Consider the following 20,364-nt stretch of genomic DNA (forward strand, 5'->3'; position numbering starts at 1 on the left):
CAGAGGAGAGAGAGAGAAAAAAGAGAGAGAGGGAGGTAGAGAGAGAGAGGGATTGAAATAAATGTGCAAAGAGCAGTTATTATAGATACACAGCCATTGTGTTCTGCTGTGCCCCCCGTTTCTCATAATAACAGTAATTATAATGACAGGGATGATGGCAGGCAAGTGTGAGCTTGTTAGTGTCACAGTGATCAGTGGGAGTACCAGAACAGACCAACGCTTCACATGAGACACACCACCATGTAACTCTAACTGTCCATCAGTCCCTTATATCACTGTACTGTCAGTGTCACAGTGTGCCAACCGGCCCTGCTCACTGTCTTCCTCACCAGACCTGCCGTAGTCTGCCCTGCTAACACGTCCCACTGTGGGACTGCTAGCCGCCTGCCTGGGTTAGAAGGAGGTTTCTTACAAGCTACCTGGACCAGAAAGAGTGTTTTTCCATTGTCATACAGGAAACATGTAGGAATCTCAGCTAGGCTGCTAGGTGTGTGTGTGTGTGTGTGTGTGTGTGTGTGTGTGTGTGTGTGTGTGTGTGTGTGTGTGTGTGTGTGTGTGTGTGTGTGTGTGTGTGTGTGTGTGTGTGTGTGTGTGTGTGTGTGCGTGTGCGTGTGTCGTCTGGTCACCCATCAGGGATTATTTATGAGCGTTTAGTTTAATTTTCTTCCACACAGCCTCTTCCTTGTAAAACACTGCCTCCCTCCATATAGAACTGCCTTTTATGGCCCGCTGCACATCATAGTGTCTGGTGTTTGCATGGACAGCTCTGTGTGTTTTGTGTGTGTAGTCTGCATACATGGCTTTCTCTCTCTTTCTCTTTCTCTCTCTGTGTGAGTATGTGCATGTGTGAATGCATATTTGGCTTTTAATCATATTTACAGATAGCAATTGTGTGTTGATGATCCTACCAACCTCTTAACCCCTCACTTTACAAAGTATATACTGAATTAAAACAGAGAGGTTTGGAACTCTCTTTGTTATTGGTCTAATAACTAATTTACTGCCTGGTGATGTCACCGGGCAAGCAGAAACTCTACGCATGCAAAACCTGCTGATTAGAAGGTCCTGTGTAGATTTTATTTTCAACCAGCACACTTTTACAGTCTTAGTTTCATCAGCTGTTGTACAATATGATACAAAACATAGGGGGGAAAAAACAGAATTTTGACTGCACTGGGCCTTTAAAGAGGGTTTTTCAACATGAAATGTACAACACTACAATTAGCTTAGCATCAAGCCCAGGTTTACTGGAAGTGCCACCAGATGTACATGTACATGTACATCATGTACATGTATAGTACAAGCTGTTGAGAGCAGGAATATAGGTTGTTTCCTGGGTAAACTCATGAGCTAGGAGCGTTTTCCCATTCTTGTCACTTGAGAGTCAGTTTCATCCAAGGGCCCAACTTTAAACTCTGAAAGTCTGGCTCTCCGTTATAAACTGAATGCATATATGATATGTACAGTGTCCTTCAGTTTAAGAATTCCAATGGCTAGAGAGTATACGCTGCTAAGGATCTTTCTGTTATGTACAGAAAAGAAGAGAACATGGAATTCATTCATTATGGATGTATTATTTAGAACATTGTCCCGACATTAAAGCAAAGGGCTTTTCCTTAAAGCAGCAGTGGATTCCTTCTATGGTGGAGTGGTCTCATTTGCACATAGCGCTGTTAATACCCTAGCCGCTGCTCGCTCAGATTCCAGGAAACATCATCAAGCCATGTATATCCCAGAAATCATCATGTTTTTCAAACAATTATGATCTCAAAGTGAATCAGAACATGTAATAATGAAGTGTTATATAAGTTATTCTTCACCCCAATAGCTAGAATGTGATGACTCTCACAAGTCAAAGAGTCTAGAATCCGGAGGGAGGTCTTTTCACCCCACCATCTCCCTCCAGGGCTCCTCACAGTGGAATGGGGCAGGGTGGATGAGAGAAGGGTCCTTGTTGGGCCAAGGAGGGGAGTGTGGCAAAGCGAGATAAGGATAGGATCAACACGATCAGAGAGGATAAACCATTGTGGAGTGCCGGTATCTCTCTCAGTCAGACTAGAAAGGCCTTTTTACACACGTGTCCAGGGCGGCATACACACACACACACACACACACACACACACACACACCACACACACACACACACACACACACACACACACACACACAAATCATTTTTTAACCACTCCATTTCCTTGTACAGACATGGAATTGCAGCATGAGGATGGTGATGGTAAGGGGTGGGGAATGATGAGGGAGGGGGAGGGAAATTGAGGCAAAGCACATGACGGTGATAAATGCTGATTGAACTATTAATGATCTCTAATACAGTGTTTTTCAATCACTTTGGTGTTATTATCACAAGTATGTGGTGAATTTTCAAAACTCTTAGTACAAAACTCCAAACTGGTAACACAGCAAGTATTGCATTCAAAACATTTTATTGTACATTCATCTTTCACCACACAGCATTGGTCCAAAATATGTTTTCTGTGAAATACCATTACAACATTGATTTAATCAGCAAAACACAGCATAATGATATCTTTCCAGTTAATTCAATAGCAAAAAAATGCAAGACAAATATAAAAAAATTGCCCTTTGAATGTAATATGCTACACTACCGTAAACTTCAGTACATTGCACTGTTTTCACATTAGGCAATACACTTGCTCTACCCATAAACATTTCCATAATTTCTATCCCATGTGTGATCAAAGGTGTGATCATTAAAGACATATTTCACAAACATTGATGCACAAATAAATGTATTGATCAGATATAATTATAGCATTGGTGTATTGTAATCAAATTAAACAAATCAAATTAATGAAAGATACATTACGTTTACAGGCACTAGTTTTCATCAAGCCTGTCTTGAACATTTGGCCGTAAGTTCTCATCGACATCGCAGTAAATGTCTTTATTGTTCATGCACCTGCAGAAAAGTCTTTTGGCATGGCGAAGCCAAGCCTGACATTGGTTTGATTGATGTCTTTGCGTGCCTCATCCATGGCCTGAAGGAGAGCGGTACACTCATGGGGATGGCAATCATACACCTTCCATCTGTATTGTCATCATGTATTGTATTTTACAGTTCTGTATTTTACAGTAAATGGTACTTAAATATTGTAGTGGTCCTGTGTGGCTCAGTTTGTAAGAGCATGGCACAAGCAACACCAGCGTTGTGGGTTCAATTCCCGCTGGGGTCACATACAAAAATGTGTGGACTGACTGTTGTCACTTTAGATAAAAGCACCTGCTACATAAACAATAATCTTTACATTACTGTATTAACCAATGCTATTTTAGAAAAGTAGTGTGAATCCCCTCCATCTAAAAGACCCCAGCAACTTCATTTTGAAAACATATTTACTGTATAGGGGATGTGTGTTACATACAGTACTTATCTGATCTTGTCAATATCAGATTTACTGTGAAGTAAAATCATAATAGTCATCATCATAATAGTACATTACAATAGGTATCATACTTTATATTGTGGCAGACGACAGGGAGAGGTGAGGGGAGTGATAATTGAAGGGAGATATCTTGCAGCCCGCTGGCTCCACCACCGAGCCTTATATAGACTTCCTGCCCCAACGATGCGAGCCTGATCATTAAGCCAGGGAGTGCTTGGGGATAAAAGAGGAAATGGCCTGCACAAAGGGGCAGAGAATGGAGAGGGAAGTGTATTTTATGGAGAGTGTGAGAAGGGAGAAATAGCGGTCTGATTATCCCCACTGTGTACCGAACCGGTTTGGCTGAGGACCTGAGTTTTAGGATTACACCTAGAGAACAGAACGGACAACGAGAACGGATTGTGGATTGTGAAATGGTTGGTGTATTCTCCCCAGCGTGCAAAACTCCCTAATAATTTACTCATTTGCATTCTAGCTGTGCTCCTTGTGTGTTTTTGGTTATTGAACATGGTGACGTGGAAACCCCACACCCTTGAACCTGCTACAATATGTTTATACTTTAAAAACAGACATTTTCATTATGTAGTTCTGAATCTGTACTAGACACAAGTTTAAACTGTATAGGTTTACCAAATGGTTAAGTGATTATCAATTACAGTGCCTAGTTAATGTACACATAGTGAACAAAACATTAGGAACACCTTTCCATGACTGACCAGGTGAAAGCTAAGATCCCTTATTGATGTCACTTGTTAAAACCACTTCAATCAAATCAAACTTTACTTGTCACATGCGCCGACGACCGTGAAATGCTTACTTACTAGCCCTTAACTCTATTTTTTTAACTGCATTGTTGGTAAAGTAACACAAAATATATAACGGGGTACTGGTATCAAGTCGAGGTGACTATGCATAGATAATGAACATCGAGTAGCAGCAGTGTAGAAACTAAGGGGTGGGGGTGTCAAAGTAAATATTCTGGGTGGCCATTTGATTAATTGTTCAGCAGTCTTATGGCTTGGGGCTAGAAAATGTTCTCTTCGCTGTAGCAAAAGAACAGTCTATGACTTGATTGACTGGAGTCTTTGACAATTTTTGGGGGGGCCTTCCTCTAACATCGCCAAGTATAGAGGTCCTGGACGACAGAAATCTTGGTCCCAGTGATGTACTGGGCCTTACGCACTACCCTCTGTAGCGTCTTGCAGTCGGATGCCGAGCAGTTGCCATACCAGGCGATGATGCAACCGGTCAGGATGCTCTCGATGGTGCAGCTTTATAACTTTTTGAGGTTCTGGGGACCAATGTCAAATCTTTTCAGTCTCCTGAGGGGGAAAAGGTGTTGTAGTGCCCTCTTCACGACTGACTTGGCTTGTTTGGACCATGATAGTTTGTTGGTGATGTGGACACCAAGGAACTTTATACTCTCGACCCGCTCCACTATAGCCCCGCCGATGTGAATGGGGGTGTGTTCGGTCCTCCTTTTCCGGAAGTCCACAATCAGCTCCTTTGTCTTGCTCACGTTGAGGGAGAGGTTGTTGTCCTGGCACCACACTGCCAGGTCTGACTTCCTCCCTATAGGCTGTTTCATCATTGCCGGTGATCAGGCCTACCACTGTTGTCGTCAGCAAACGTGATGGTGTTGGAGTCGTGCTTGGCCACACAGTCTTTGTGACCTGGTGCAGTTGGACCCAGGTGCAGAGAAGAGACCAGACGAGGAATCAGTGGTTAAGGATAAACATAAATACTTTACTGATAAACAGTAGCCGCAGGATCACAGTACACTGGAAAAAAACAACAAACACAAAGTCTTAACTCACTCAGGAAACAAACGCACACGGTAAACAATTCAAGCTTCTGCAAAGGAAATCAGAAAACACACCTCTTTCAACAGGGAAATCATAATGTGTAATAGGACACACCTGAGTGTCATTAATGTCTCTAGGACGGTCTCTGCCGTCGATTGGCCCACATTTACCACCTGGGGGCGGCCCTTCAGGAAGTCCAGAATCCAGTTGCAGATGGAGGTATTTAGTCCCAGGGTCCTTAGCTTACTGATGAGCTTTGTGGGCACTATGGTGTTATACGCTGAGCTGTAGTCAAATAACAGCATTCTCACATAGGTGTTCCTTTTGTCCAGGTAGGAAAGGGCAGTGTGGAGTGCGATTGAGATTGCATCTGTAGATCTGTTGGGGTGGTATGCGAATTGGAGTGGGTCTAGGGTTTCTGGGATGATGGTGTTGATGTGAGCCATGACCAGCATTTCAAAGCACGTCATGGCTACTGATGTGAGTGCTATGGGGTGGAAGTCATTCAGGCAGGTTAACTTCGCTTTCTGGGGCACAGGGACTATGATGGTCTGCTTGAAACATGTTGGTAGTACAGACTCGGTCAGGGAGAGGTTGAAAATGTCAGTGAAGACACTTGCCAGTTGGTCCGCACATGCTCTGAGTACACGTCCTGGTAATCCTTCTGGCCCTACGGCCTTGTGAATGTTGACCTGTTTAAAGTTCATGCTCACATTGGTTACGAAGAGCGTGATCACACAGTCGTCTGGAACAGCTGGTGCTCTCATGCATGCTTCAGTGTTGCTTGCCTCGAAGCGAGCATAAAAGGCATTTGACTCGTCTGGTAGGCTCGCGTCACTGGTCAGCTCGCAGCTGGTTTTCCCTTTGTAGTCAGTGTAGATGAAGGGGAGGAGACCATTGAGGCATGGATTGTCTATGTGTGCAATTCAGAGGGTGAATGGGCAAGACAAAAGATTTAAGTGCCTTTGAACGGGGTATGGTAGTAGGTGCCAGGTGCACTGGTTTATATCAAGATCTGCAACGCTGCTGGGTTTTTCATGATCATCAGTTTTCCGTGTGTATCAAGAATGGTCCACCACCCAAAACAAATCCAGCCAACTTAACACAACTGTGGGAAACATTGGAGTCAACATGGGCCAGCATCTCTGTGGAACACTTTTGACACCTTGTGGAGTCCATGCCCCGATGAATTTAGGCTTTTCTGAGGGCAAAGGGTGCAACGCAATATTGGGAAGGTGTTCTTAATGTTTTGTACACTCAGTGTATATATTTTGATAAATACTGAACGCTGTCAATTTCTATATTTTACCTCATAAATGTATCAATTTGACATCAATAAAACCATATCCTATGTGGCTGTAAATACTAAATCATTATTCTCCATCAGCCAGTGTGTTTCAATAGGACTAAGTGGAAAGAGTCACATACTATGTGCTACCATTTGGAATTATGGTGTAGTTTACAATGCACTACTGAAATACCTGTGTTATATATTACGAAAGCTGATGAATTTCAGCAAAAAGACAGGCGATACTGTATCAGTTGACAAGTCATGTAGAAATGATGATCTCGTACAATGCTGGGTTGGGCAGAAATGGCATACAACAGCGTGCTACATTTTTACAGTAGCCAACTGCTTTACAATACCCCAATTATGATGACTTGTCCTACGTATGTGCTGTATAAGGATAATGAAACTGTAAGACTGACATATTTCACAACATGCTCACATCCTGCCATTGGATATAAATAATAATAAAAAATTGTGCATATCACGTTTATTCGAATACTGTATGGAAAATGATATTTACCATCTACTATTCTTTCTAACCAGCACTTCAAAAAGAACAGTTTTGAAATGTGTATCTTGTATATTTTGCTATTAGTTTAAAATTAGGGCTAGGCGTCCCACCAGCGGGACACCTGTCATCAACTTCCGGTGAAATTGGAGGGCGCGCAAATCAAATAAATAATCATAAAAATGATGGATATTAAACATTTAGGTACATACAAGTGTCTTATATCGGTTAAAAGCTTAAAGTATTGTTCATTTAACTGCATTGTCCGATTTACAATAGGCTTTAAAGTGAAAGCATGCCATGCGATTGTTTGAGGACGGCGCCCCCACATCAAAATATTATTCAACCAGCACAGGCATCATAAAATCACAAATAGCGATTAAATATTCAAAACATTTGCTAGGGCAGTCTGGGAGTGGTCTTAGTGGGGAGGGGAAAACCAAAAATTAGCTGTTATTGGCAGAGAGGTTTTGAACACTCTTTCTTATTGGTCTATTAACTGATGTCACCAGGCACTACCAAAACAGGTAGACATGTTCAGGTGGTCTTTTCAAACATCTTTTATACTAAAATGACATTAGAATAATCTTCACAGTATTATTCCAACCACATTGTGTGGAAATATATATAAAACACCGAAAAATCATGTTTTTGACTGCACTGGGCCTTTAACGAGTGAGAACACAATCATATCAAAAGTAATATATGAACATGTATTGCAATGTGAACCATGTATTTCTAGATGAAAGACTGAATGAAAGACTGAATGATTTTGTGTGTTGTACTTCAAGTCAATTGAAAATGTGCTTAGTTTTGAAACAACTTCCTTTTTGATTATCTGTTTTGAGTTTTGTACTAAGCATTGTGAAAATTTACCACATACTTATGAAACTTGCACCAAAGCGATAAAAAAAACGAACTGAAAGCAAACATTCACACTCAGCACAGTATCACATACTTATGTATAAGGAGTAGTAGGTACAGCATTAGCAGATGTGGATGTGTGTATATGTATCTGTCCATGTGTGTATTTGTAATTGACAGAGGGAGCCAAAGGTTAGCTAATTTGAATAGCTACCATGGCAGGTGTCATTCATGTGACGTTGTTCACGCGTAGGGATCACTGAACCCTGGAAGAGACTGCTACTTATCAGAGACAGCACATGTAGATTAGAGAGAGTCCCTGTGATGCACAGGAACTCAATAAAGATATTTGAAGGGACAACCATCTAGCAAAGCTGTCTAAACAGTGTTGGTAACAGCTGTGGCATTTTATTCCTCTTTCTCTCTCTCCCCCCAGTGTTATTTGATGACTGTGTGGGGAACAAGGGCATGGCGTTCGAGGTGTCCCACCCAGACTTCCAAGTTGATGAGGAGATGAACCTGGTGGCCAGACGGGACGTGATGGACAGCGGCACCGTCATGTTCATCCATGGTGTCAATGAGCATGCTGAGGACATGGCACAGGTGGACATTGTAGGAGCTCTACCCCGGTCTCCCCAAACACTCAGGGTGAGTCACTAGCTGTCCAATGGATATCTCTTACCATGAGAGATGCTGATAATTGTCACTATTCAGCATTTAGTACCAACAACATGTTGTTGAGGGTCAGAGGTCATCGTTTTTTAAATTACAACCTTGTGTCTTTTCATTGTATTCATCTACAATATGCATGTATTTAGAGTGACTTCCTCCCGTTGGGATGAGTGGACTTAATTTGGGTTTGGAGAGCTGGTGGTTGATGAAATTACTGTGATATTACCTCCATCTTATTTTTGTCATGCAAGTACTGTTTATAGAAAGGCCCACTGTGCCTACTGCTTTTTACATCTTTGTTCAAAGTAACAAATACAGGTACTTGATTTTTGTCCAAAAATCTATAAAACCAAATGAATCAACTTCACAGTATTCATATAGGCCCACTCCATTCATTACCCCCTCCTCTTACCTTCTAGCCTGTTCCAGTCCCCACCCTCCAGGCCAGCACTAGTGCTGCCAACTTGATTAAAACATTTTCCAGGGCCATCTTAGATATTCTGTTATCTCTCCTCCAATCGTTGTTCTTTCCTGCTCCCTGCCCAGGTGTCCCGCTGGTGTCGTTTCTCTGACTCGTGGCCTAATGAGCAGCTCTCTCTCTTCATCTCCATGCATCACACTGCCTTCATTTGTTTTTGCCTTTCCCATCATTTATTTAGTTAGCCAGTCCACTAGTATATCTTTGGCAGGTCTGGGAGGACATAAGTGAATTAGTAATTTCCATTCTGTGTGTGAGTAGGTAGAGAAGATTTCCTCATGAGTAATGTCACCATATTGTCCTTGTGGGCGAATGTGAAGGCGCTCTGTTTTTTTAAATTGTTTTTAGTCTACCGATGCAAGTTAAAAGAAGCTCCGCTATATATAATTTCCTTGCCATAAATTAACGAGACATTACACATATTGACAAGAACAAGTGTTATATAATTGTTTTGGGTTGGATGGTTGGATGGCAATGGCCAATTGGATGACAATGGCCCAATTTGACCTTTTGAACTTTTCTTCAGAATTCTTCTGTTGCAGGAGTGTCAGACCAGCTCCGATCCCAGATCATCCATTGTCCCCTCCCTTTGTTCTGGCTCTTTGATATCTCTCTCTGCTGCTCTACCCAATGGGTGATATTAGTCATAATTGCATAGAACACATGAACCTCATGACTTAGGCAAAGAGGGAAAGTAAGAATAGAGAGACAGAGGCGAATATTAGACATAATAAGGTTATATTTGAAGAAGAGAAAGAGAAAGAGAAAAGGATTGAACACAAAAGGGGCAGAAAGACAGGCGGAGAAAAGGGGGAAAAACAGGCAGATGTGACTGCCCAGCTAACATTTCTAGGGAGAGAAAACATGTTTGTGATGTTACATGTAATGTTCCCTTGATGTTTGAGTATCCAGTTTTCTGTTTTTTAGGGCAATATTCTATGTATGTTAGCAAAAACCTCCCGAGAACCTACTTAGCATGTTCTAGACATGTTTCATGGGATGTTGCAAGAACATTCATGTGTCCAGTTTTCTGAAGGTTAGGAGAATATTCCATCGACGTTACACTAAACATACACAGAACATCGTTGCCATGTTCTCAGAATATTAGATACTAATTTTCTAGACACGTTTCATGGATGTTCAGATCTAAGGAGAAGGGGTCAGGGTTTTCTTCTCGACAGGGCCTAACTATACTGGCACAATAATCAGATTGATCTGAAACAACTGGATAGGTTTAAGCAGTAGGGTGAATGCACTTTGAAGTAAATCTCAGCTCTGTTAAAAGTACACTCAAGAAAAACTATTTTATTAAAACATTTATTTCACCTTTATTTTAGCATGGAGTCCCATTGAGATGTAGATCTATTTTGCAAGCTGGGATCCCTTTATACTGTATACAGTGCCTTCAGAAACGATTCATACCTCTTTACTTTTTCCACATTTGTTGTTTTACAGCTTGAATTTAAATTGAGATGTTGTGTGTGTCGCTGATCCACACACAATACCCCATAATGTCAAAATGTTCTACAATTTATACATTTTGTTTTAAATGAGTCAATAAGTATTCAATCCCTTTTGTTATGGATAGCCTAAATAGGTTCAGGAGTATAAACAAATCACATAATAAGTATTGTGTGTAGATGGGTGATGCATTTTTTTTAATAATACATTTTGATTTCAGGCTGTAACACAACAAAATGTTGAAAGTCAAGGGGTATGAATACTTTCTGAAGGCACTGTAAATGAGCATGCACAATGAAATCATGTATTGCAAAGTGTGTCAAATATGTAGGTTGAAAACACTGTCCAGTTGTTTAAAACAGTATGTTAAAAGTACTGTGTTTGTCCTTAACCTTGCCAACAGTCAAAGAGCTGTGAATGGATCAGTAGTTCACCAATCAGGGCCATGAATGGCTTGAACATCAGGTTACGTCCTGACAACTGATACACATGCATGTTCTTGCTACGTTCCCATTAAACGTGTCTAGAATTTTCATATCATACAGTATGTTCTGAGAACATGGAAGCCATGTTCTGTGTATGTTTCATGAGGTGTTAATGACATTTTCGGAGAACATGGTAACCACGTTCTGGGTAAGTTCTATTTGACATTAAGGGAATGGTCTCTTGGAAACAGTCCTTGAACATCACTGGAACATTCCTATGAAAACGTTAGGTAATGACCTAATGAGACTCTTAACGGAATGTTCTCTAAATTTGTGGGAACGTTTGTTGTTAGCTGGGTGGATGAGTCCTTTAATGTCATGTGGTTAAGAGTTCTCATTATTTCACAATCAATTAATCAACAAGGGGCTCTCTGCTTTGAGGAGCAGATATCCACAGAACAAAGTAACAGAACCATCAATCTCATCCCCGCATATCATACATTGGATTTCTCCATGATGCAGACTTCAAGATTCAGTCATCATAATTATTCCCCAATTGATCCACCAAACAGGGCTGACTGTCCCCGCCAAAAGCCCCAAAGTCTGGAAAAATAGTTTAGTAGGGGTTGTGTTTGGAGTTTGTTTTGGGCGAACAAACTCCACTACACCAATCGGACGAGGCTGACGTCATAGCAATTGACTTGATGTTAGGAACATAGCTATTTTAGAATGAGAGGAAACATAATTAAATTGAAAAATAGAGTTGGGTTCCACATTTTAATGTGCCATCCTGTAAACACAATCAATCTCAACCACAGCAAATAACAGTACAAAACTTATTTTCCCTTAAAACACTGTTTCCATGTCTCTGGTGCCAAGCTGTCATTACTCCAACCCCTCCAATTCTTCACTAATGCCCAGTGGAAATGTCCCTGGGTGTGTATATTGATATATCAATGGTATAGTTCAGATTTATTGGCATTTGATAATTGATAAGTGTTGTCTGAGTGGAGAATGTTTTTAATTCCTCAGTGGGGGGAACAGACGTTAATGTGGGCTACAGTGGGAGGGAGGCTGCTGATAAATGAATGCTATTACAAGGAAGCTCTGAATTCAGAGAATCATTTATTTTATTTTTATTTTATTTCACCTTTATTTAACCAGGTACCCACTTGAGAACAAGTTCTCATTTTTAACTGCGACCTGGCCAAGATAAAGCAAAGCAGTGCGACAAAAACAACAACACAGAGTTACACATTGGATAAATAAACGTACAGACAATAACACAATAGAAAAACTATCTACAGTTTGTGTAAACGAAGTAAGGAAGTAAGGCAATAAATAGGCCATAGTGGCGAAGTAATTACAATTTAGCAATTAACACTGGAGTGATAGATGTGCAGATGAGGATGTGCAAGTAGAAATACTGGTGTGCAAAAAGAGCAGGAAAACAAATATGGGGATGAGGTAGGTAGTTGGTTGGATGGGCTATTTACAGATCGGTAAGCTGCTCTGACAGCCGATGCTTGAAGTTAGTGAGGGAGATAAGTCTCCAGCTTCAATGATTTTTGTAATTTGTTCCAGTCATAGGAAGTAGAGAACTGGAAGGAAAGGCGGCCAAAGGAGGTGTTGGCTTTGGGGATGACCAGTGAAATATACCTGATGGAGCGCGTGCTACGGGTGTTGCTATGGTGACCAGTGAGCTGAGATAATGCGACGCTTTACCAGGCAAAGACTTATAGATAACCTGGAGCCAGTGGATTTGGCGACGAATATGTAGCGAGGACCAGCCAACGAGAGCATACAGGTCGCAATGGTGGGTAGAATATGGGGCTTTGGTGACAAAATGGATAGCACTGTGATAGACTGCGTCCAATTTGCTGACTAGAGTGTTGGAGGCTATTTTGTAAATGACATTGCCAAAGTCACGGATCGGCAGGATAGTCAGTTTTACGAGGGTATGTTTGGCAGCATGATTTGTTTTGCGAAATAGGAAGCTGATTCTAGATATAATTTTGTATTGGAGATGCTTAATATGAGTCTGGAAGGAGAGTTTACAGTCTAACCAGACACCTAGGTATTTGTAGTTGTTCACATATTCTAAGTCAGAACTGTCCAAAGTAGTGATGCTAGGCAGGCAGGCGGGTGCGGGCAGCGATCAGTTGAAGAGCATGCATTTAGTTTTACTAGCGTTTAAGAGCAGTTGGAGGCCACGGAAGGAGTGTTGTATGGCATTGAAGCTCGTTTGGAGGTTTGTTAACACAGTGTCCAAAGAAGAACCAGATGTATACAGAATGGTGTTGTCTGCGTAGAGGTGGATCAAAGAATCACCCGCGCAAGAGCGACATCATTGATATTTACAGAGAAAAGAGACGGCCCGAGAATTGAACCCTGTGGCACCCCCATAGAGAGTGCCAAAGGTCCGGACAACAGGCCCTCCGATTTGACTCCCTGAACTCTATCTGAGAAGTAGTTAGTGAACCAGGCGAGGCAGTCATTAGAGAAACCAAGGCAGTTGATTCTGCCGATAAGAATACGGTGATTGACAGAATCGAAAGCCTTGGCCAGGTCGATGAAGACGGCTGCACAGTACTGTTTTGGTGGTTATGATATCCTTTAGGCTGAGGAGCACCCGTGACCAGCTCGGATACTGGATTGCATAGCGGAGAAGGTACGGTGGAATTCGAGATTGTCAGTGATCTATTTGTTCACTTGGTTTTTGAAGACTTTAGAAAGGAAGGGCAGGATGGATATAGGTCTGTAACAGTTTGGGTTTAGAGTGTCTCCCCCTTTGAAGAGGTGGATGACTGCAGCCACTTTCTAAACTTTTGGAATCTCAGATGATACGAAAGAGAGGTTGAACAGACTGGTAATAGGGGTTGCGAAAATGGCGGCGGATAATTTTAGGAAGACAGGGTCCAGATTTCCCAGCCCAGCTGATTTGTATGGATCCAGATTCTGCAGCCCTTTCAGGACATCAGCTATCTGGATGAAGGAGAAGCGGAGCGGGGGGGGCTAGCTGCTGCGGGGGGTGCAGAGTTGTTGGCCGGGGTTGGGGTAGCCAGGTGGAAAGCATGGCAAGCCGCAGAGAAATTATTATTGAAATTCAAGATTATCGTGGATTTATCGGTGGGGACAGTGTTTCCTAGCCTCAGTGCAGTGGGCAGCTGAGAGGAGGTGCTCTTATTCTCCATGGACTTTACAGTGTCACAAAACTTTTTGGAATTAGTGCTGCAGGATGCAAATTTCTGTTTGAAAAATCTAGACTTTGCTTTTATAACTGACTGTGTATGTTGGTTCCTGACTTCCCTGAAAAGTTGCATATCGCGGGGACTATTCGAAGCTAGTGCAGTGTGCCATAGGATGTTTTTGTGCTCGTCAAGGGCAGTCAAGTCTGGAGTGAACTAAGGGCTATATCTGTTCTTAGTAAAAAAAAATTGTAAAAGGGCATGCTCATTTACGTTGGTGAGGAAGGCACTTTTGAAGAACAACCAGGTATCCTCTACTGACGGGATGAGGTCAATGCCCTTCCAGGATACCTGGGCCAGGTCGATTAGAAAGGCCTGCTCGCAGAAGAGTTTTAGGAAGCGTTTGACAGTGATGAGGAGTGGTCGTTTGACAGCGGACCCATAACGGACGCAGGCAATGTCGCTGAGATCCTGGTTGAAAACAGCAGAGGTGTAATTAGAGGGCAAGTTGGTCAGGATGATATCTATGAGGGTGCCCATGTTTACGGATTTGGGGTTGTACCTGGTAGGTTCCTTGATAATTTCTATGAGATTGAGGGCATCTAGCTTAGATTGTAGGATGGCCGGGGTGTTAACAGATACTGTGTTTTATCCATATATATATATATATACAAGGATCTATATATATACAAGGATGCAGTAACACCATAGTCTGAATATTGATATTGGTCATTCCTATGTTGAAGTCTTTACATGTGTTCTATCACCGTTTTATGTCCTCTGGTCTGATGAAACAAAAATAGAACTGTTTGGCCATAATGACCATCATTATGTTTGGAGGAAAAAGGGGGAGGCTTGCAAGCCAAAGAACACCATCCCAACCGTGAAGCATGGGGTGGCAGCGTCATGTTGTGGGGGTGCTTTTCTGCAGGAGGGACTGGTGCACTTCCCTAAATAGATGGCATCATGAGGAGGGGAAATTATGTGGATATATTGAAGCAATATCTCAAGATATCATTCAGGAAGTTAAAGCTTTGTCGCAAATGGGTCTTTCTAAATGGACAATGACCCCAAGCATACTTCCAAAGTTGTGGCAAAATGGCTTAAGGACAACAAAGTCAAGGTATTGGAGTGGGCATCACAAAGCCCTGACCTCAATCCCATAGAAAATGTGTGGGCAAAATGGAAAAAGCGTGTGCGAGCAAAGAGGCCTACAAACCTGACTCAGTTACACCAGCTCTGTCAGGAGGAATGGGCCAAAATTCACCCAACTTATTGTGGGAAGCTTGTGGAAGGCTACCCGAAACGTTTGACCCAAGTTAAAGAATTTAAAGGCAATGCTACCAAATACTAATTGAGTGTATGTAAACTTCTGACCCACTGGGAATGTGATGAAAGAAATAAAAATTGAAATAAATCATTCTCTCTGCTATTATTCTGACATTTCATATTCTTAAAATAAATTTGTGATCCTAACTGACCTAAGGCAGGGAATTTTTACTAGGATTAAATGTCAGGAATTGTGAGTTTAAATGAGTTTAAATGTAATGAGTTTACATTTAAACTGAGTTTAAATGTATTTGGCTAAGGTGTATGTAAACTTCCGACTTCAATTGTATGTAAATGTGATATTTTTGTTATTTATTTTTTTATAAATTTGCTAAAATTTGTAAAAACCTGTTTTGCTTTGTCATTATGGGCTGTGTGTAGATTGATGAGGAACAAAAACTATTTAGTACATTTTAAATAAGGCTGTAACGTAACAAAATGTGGAAAAGTCAAGGGGTCTGGATACTTTCCGAATGCACTGTACATACACTTACACACACATCGATCCTGGTCTTTCCACTGCCCTAAATTTTGACACATCTTGGTCCTCACTAAGATTCCGTAGTGAGAATTCAGACACTGAGAGAGAGAGAGCAAAGTCAGGGGTGATGGTGTGGCAGTAATTTATAAACATTAAAGATTCATGACTAACTTCTCGGGAGGTGTCACAGAGCCAGTGTCACAGAGCTGAGCACAGCTGAGCACAGCTTATTCATCACCTGCACAGTGAGGAAGGAGAGGGAGGGACACGTTATGTTTAGACTCCCAGCATTCAGTGCGAGCTTCACGTTTCTCTGTCCTTAATAGTGTATCTTGGTACAGATGTAGGATCTTAATTTGAGCAAGTTTGCTACAGCAGTAAAATAATCCTGCAGCAACAGGAAATACCAATTATTATGTGTATTACAAATCATGGATATTTTTTTGTAGGGGTTGATACATTTTACGTTAGGGCAAATTAAGTCTGGCATTTTAAAGTGGAAATTATACATTTTAGAAGCCTTTTTAAACCTTGAATACACTACAAGTTTGCATTTCCTGGTGTGCAGGAAAATTCTCATCAACAAAAGATTGATCACATTAAGATCCTACATGTGTATGTGTATCAAACTGAGTGTGTTCAACAATATCCCCAAGGTCATAGCCCGTATGCAGATCATTGATGGGTATAAAATCCCTCCACTGCTCTCACCATCTCTCAGCCCAGAAAAGGGAGAGTGACAGTATGTTCCATCTTCAGTGTAATACCTGTCATCACTCTCGGGCTGTTTTCCATTGAGATGCTAAAAATAAAGGTATATTACTGTATCATAGCAATCAAGCAGCCAAGAGTAGTGCATCATGGGATTGATGCGGTCGTACAAAAACAACTAACTTAAGTGAGGTTTTACAGGGCCACCCAAAGGCCAGGGGTTATCTTTGAAACCAATCACAGAGGACAACCCACCTCTGAACTTGCTCTTTAAACCCATAATAGTCAATTTAATCTGGAGCAATTATGTGTCGGTCTGGTTAACTGCTTCAGGGATGTTCTCTTGACATTTGAGAATCAATCGGTGCCTGGAAAACACTGTCCATTACAGTAACAGTATGTACTTTATGTACCTTGTTCTGGTCGGGTTGGGTTTTTGATGGCTTTCATGTTTCATCCAACCTCTGAAGGTTGTCTGGAAAAGGAAAGGAAAGTGACTTGGATTGAGTTGCCTGTATAGCAGTCAGTGTGCCCTCTTAGTCTCAGTGTCAACATACAGCGTTGTAAACAAATGCCTCCATCCCCCAACCTCCTTACCTTGTCCCGCTCTGTCATTCTGACAGGGGCGAGCACTGCCAGCTTGCAGCACAGCACAACATTGTGTAAAAGACTGCCAATGTATCTGTGTGATGTGCCATAAAAGAGGAAGGACAAAGGAGAGACTTCAGTTTCTAATGCAAATTTAATCTCAACCCCAGAGATGTTTTTTATATTGTCATGTTATTCCTTGGACAATGGCTTGTCACCGTTTCTTTCGGTTTTTAGCAGGACTGTCGCCTTGGTGCCGGCTGTTGTTTCTTGAAGCATCGTAGGCATAGGCACCACATGCCAGGGCAGCAGGGGATCAGGAGGACCTGTACCGAGTGGGCACAGGGCTGTCACGAGAGAGAGAGAAAGAGAGAATATATAAAATATAGAGAGCGAGGCGGCTGCTTTTCAGCCAGTCAGCCAACACTCTGACATTTTCCTCTCCTGCCCTGACCCTGTTATTCCTCTCTGTGGATTAGTGTTGTAATGAGAGCAGGGCCTGTTAGAATCTCGGTAGCAGTGTTGTAGTCTTGACACAGACACACGACTGTGTCCTCAAAATTATGTAACCGATGTGAAATGGCTAGCTCGTTAGCGGGGTGCGCGCTAATAGCGTTTCAATCGGTGATGGGTCCTAGGTGTAGCTGGTGTAGAGAGTCAGACGCAGGACTGTAGATATGAGTAATCAAAGTACTTTTACTCAAAATGTAAAATATACAAAGTAACAAAGACACGCACACCATGACAGACTGAAAATACAACAAACAATCACTCACAAAAAACCATAGGGGAACAGAGGGTTAAATAATGAACCAGTAATTGCAGGATTGAAATCAGGTGTGTAAAACAAAGACAAAACAAATGGAAAATGAAAAGTGGATCGGCGGTGGCTAGAAGGCCGGTGACGTTGAACTCGTGACAGTACCCCCCCCCCTTGACGCGCGGCTCCAGCAGTGCGCCGACACCGACCTCGGGGACGACCCGGAGGACGAGGTGCAGGGCGATCCGGATGGAGACTGTGGAAATCCCGCAGCAAAGAAGGGTCCAGGACGTCCTCCACTGGCACCCAGCATCTCTCCTCCGGACCATACCCCTCCCAATCCACAAGGTACTGAAGGCCCCTCGCCCGACGCCTCGAGTCAAGGATAGCTCGAACATCATACGCCAGAGGGGGCGGAGGAACCTCCTGCACCTCAGCTTCCTGGAGTGGACCAGCCACCACCGGCCTGAGGAGAGACACATGAAACGAGGGATTAATATGATAATCTGGGGGAAGCTGTAACCTGTAGCATACCTCGTTCAGTCTCCTCGGGATCTTAAATGGCCCCACAAACCGTGGACCCAGCTTCCGGCAGGGCAGGCAGAGGGGCAGGTTTCGAGTCAAGAGCGGTGGTGGGGCTTCGCTGCGGTGGCGGCCAGCGGCCTCTTTTTGCTGCCTCACGGCCCATTGTAGGTGCACATGGGCGGCGTCCCAGGTCTCCTCTGAGCACTTGAACCATTCGTCCACTGCAGGAGCTTCGATCTGGATCTGATGCCACGGTGCCAGAACCGGCTGATACCCCAGTATGCACTGGGAAGGAGAGAGGTTAGTGGAGGAGTGGCGGAGTGAGTCTTGGGCCATCTCTGCCCAGAGGATGAACTCCGCCCACTCCCCCGGCCGGTCCTGGTGATATGACTGCAGAAACCTACCCACATCCTGGTTTACTCTCTCCACCTGCCCGTTACTCTCGGGGTGAAAACCTGAGGTGAGGCTGACCGAGACCCCCAGATGTTCCATGAATGTTCTCCAGACCCTGGAGATGAACTGGTGACCTCGATCAGAAACTATGTCCTCAGGCACCCCGTAGTGCCGGAAGACATGAGTGAACAGGGCCTCCACAGTCTGTAGGGCCGTAGGGAGACCGGGCAAAGGGAGGAGACGGCAGCATTCAGAAAACCGATCCACAACGACCAGGATCGCGGTGTTGCCCTGTGAGGAAGTAAGATCCGTCAGGAAGTCCACCGACAGGTGCGACCACGGCCGTTGTGGAACGGGTAGGGGTTGTATTTTTTCTCTGGGCAGGTGCCTGGGAGCCTTGCACTGGGCGCACACCAAGCAGGAGGAAACATAAACCCTCATGTCCTTGGCCAAGGTGGGCCACCAGTACTTCCCACTAAGGCAACGCACCGTCCGACCGATGCCAGGATGACCAGAGGAGGGTGACGTATGGGCCCAATAGATCAAACGGTCATGGACCGCAAACGTAACATACAGGTGCCCAGCTGGACACTGGGGGGGAGTGGGCTCTGTGCGTATCGCCCACTCGCTGTCCTCGTCCAGCTCCCACACCACCGGTGCCACAAGGCAAGAGGCCGGAAGTATGGGAGTTTGATCCATGGACCGCGCCTCTGTGTCATACATCCGGGACAGTGAGTCTGCCTTAGCGTTCTGGGAACCTGGTCTGTAGGATAGAGTGAAAACAAAACGGGTAAAGAACATAGCCCACCTTGCCTGGCGAGGGTTCAGTCTCCTTGCCGCCCGGATGTACTCCAGATTGCGGTGGTCAGTCCAGATGAGAAAAGGGTGTTTAGCCCCCTCAAGCCAATGTCTCCTCGCCTTCAGAGCTTTGACAACAGCCAACAGCTCCCGGTCCCCCACATCATAGTTTCGCTCTGCCAGGCTGAGCGTCTTCGAAAAGAAAGCACAGGGGTGCTTTGTTGGCGTGCCCGAGCGCTGAGAGAGCACGGCTCCTATCCCAGCCTCGGATGCGTCCACCTCCACTATGAACGCCAAAGAGGGATCCGGATGAGCCAGTACGGGGGCCGAGGTAAACAGAGCCTTCAGGTGACCAAAAGCACTGTCCGCCTCAGCCGACCACTGCAGCCGCACCGGTCCCCCCTTCAGCAGTGAGGTAATGGGAGCTGCTACCTGACCAAAACGCCGGATAAACCTCCGGTAGTAGTTGGCAAACCGTAGAAACCGCTGCACTTCCTTTTCCGTGGTGGGAGTCGGCCAATGACGCACGGCTGAAATTCGGTCACTCTCCATCTCCACCCCTGATGTGGAAATGCAGTACCCTAGGAAGGAGACGGACTGTTGGAAGAACAGACATTTCTCAGCCTTGACGTACAGGTCATGCTCCAACAGTCAACCAAGCACCC

The 20,364-nt window shown here is 43.7% G+C and overlaps 1 protein-coding gene across 1 annotated transcript in view; it reads left to right on the plus strand.

The window, feature by feature from the left end:
- The window catches only part of LOC145861040 (cadherin-13-like), a 262,691-nt gene that overhangs the window by 224,511 nt on the left and 17,816 nt on the right, over positions 1-20,364 (plus strand). Inside the window, exon 3 of the mRNA XM_082962390.1 lies at positions 8,327-8,538. Within this exon, the coding sequence (XP_082818516.1) occupies positions 8,327-8,538 (212 nt within the window). The remainder of the gene's footprint in view (positions 1-8,326; positions 8,539-20,364) is intronic.

This window comes from Salmo salar, chromosome 16 (genome assembly GCF_965601325.2).
Source record: "Salmo salar chromosome 16, fSalSal1, whole genome shotgun sequence".
Taxonomy (NCBI): domain Eukaryota; kingdom Metazoa; phylum Chordata; class Actinopteri; order Salmoniformes; family Salmonidae; genus Salmo; species Salmo salar.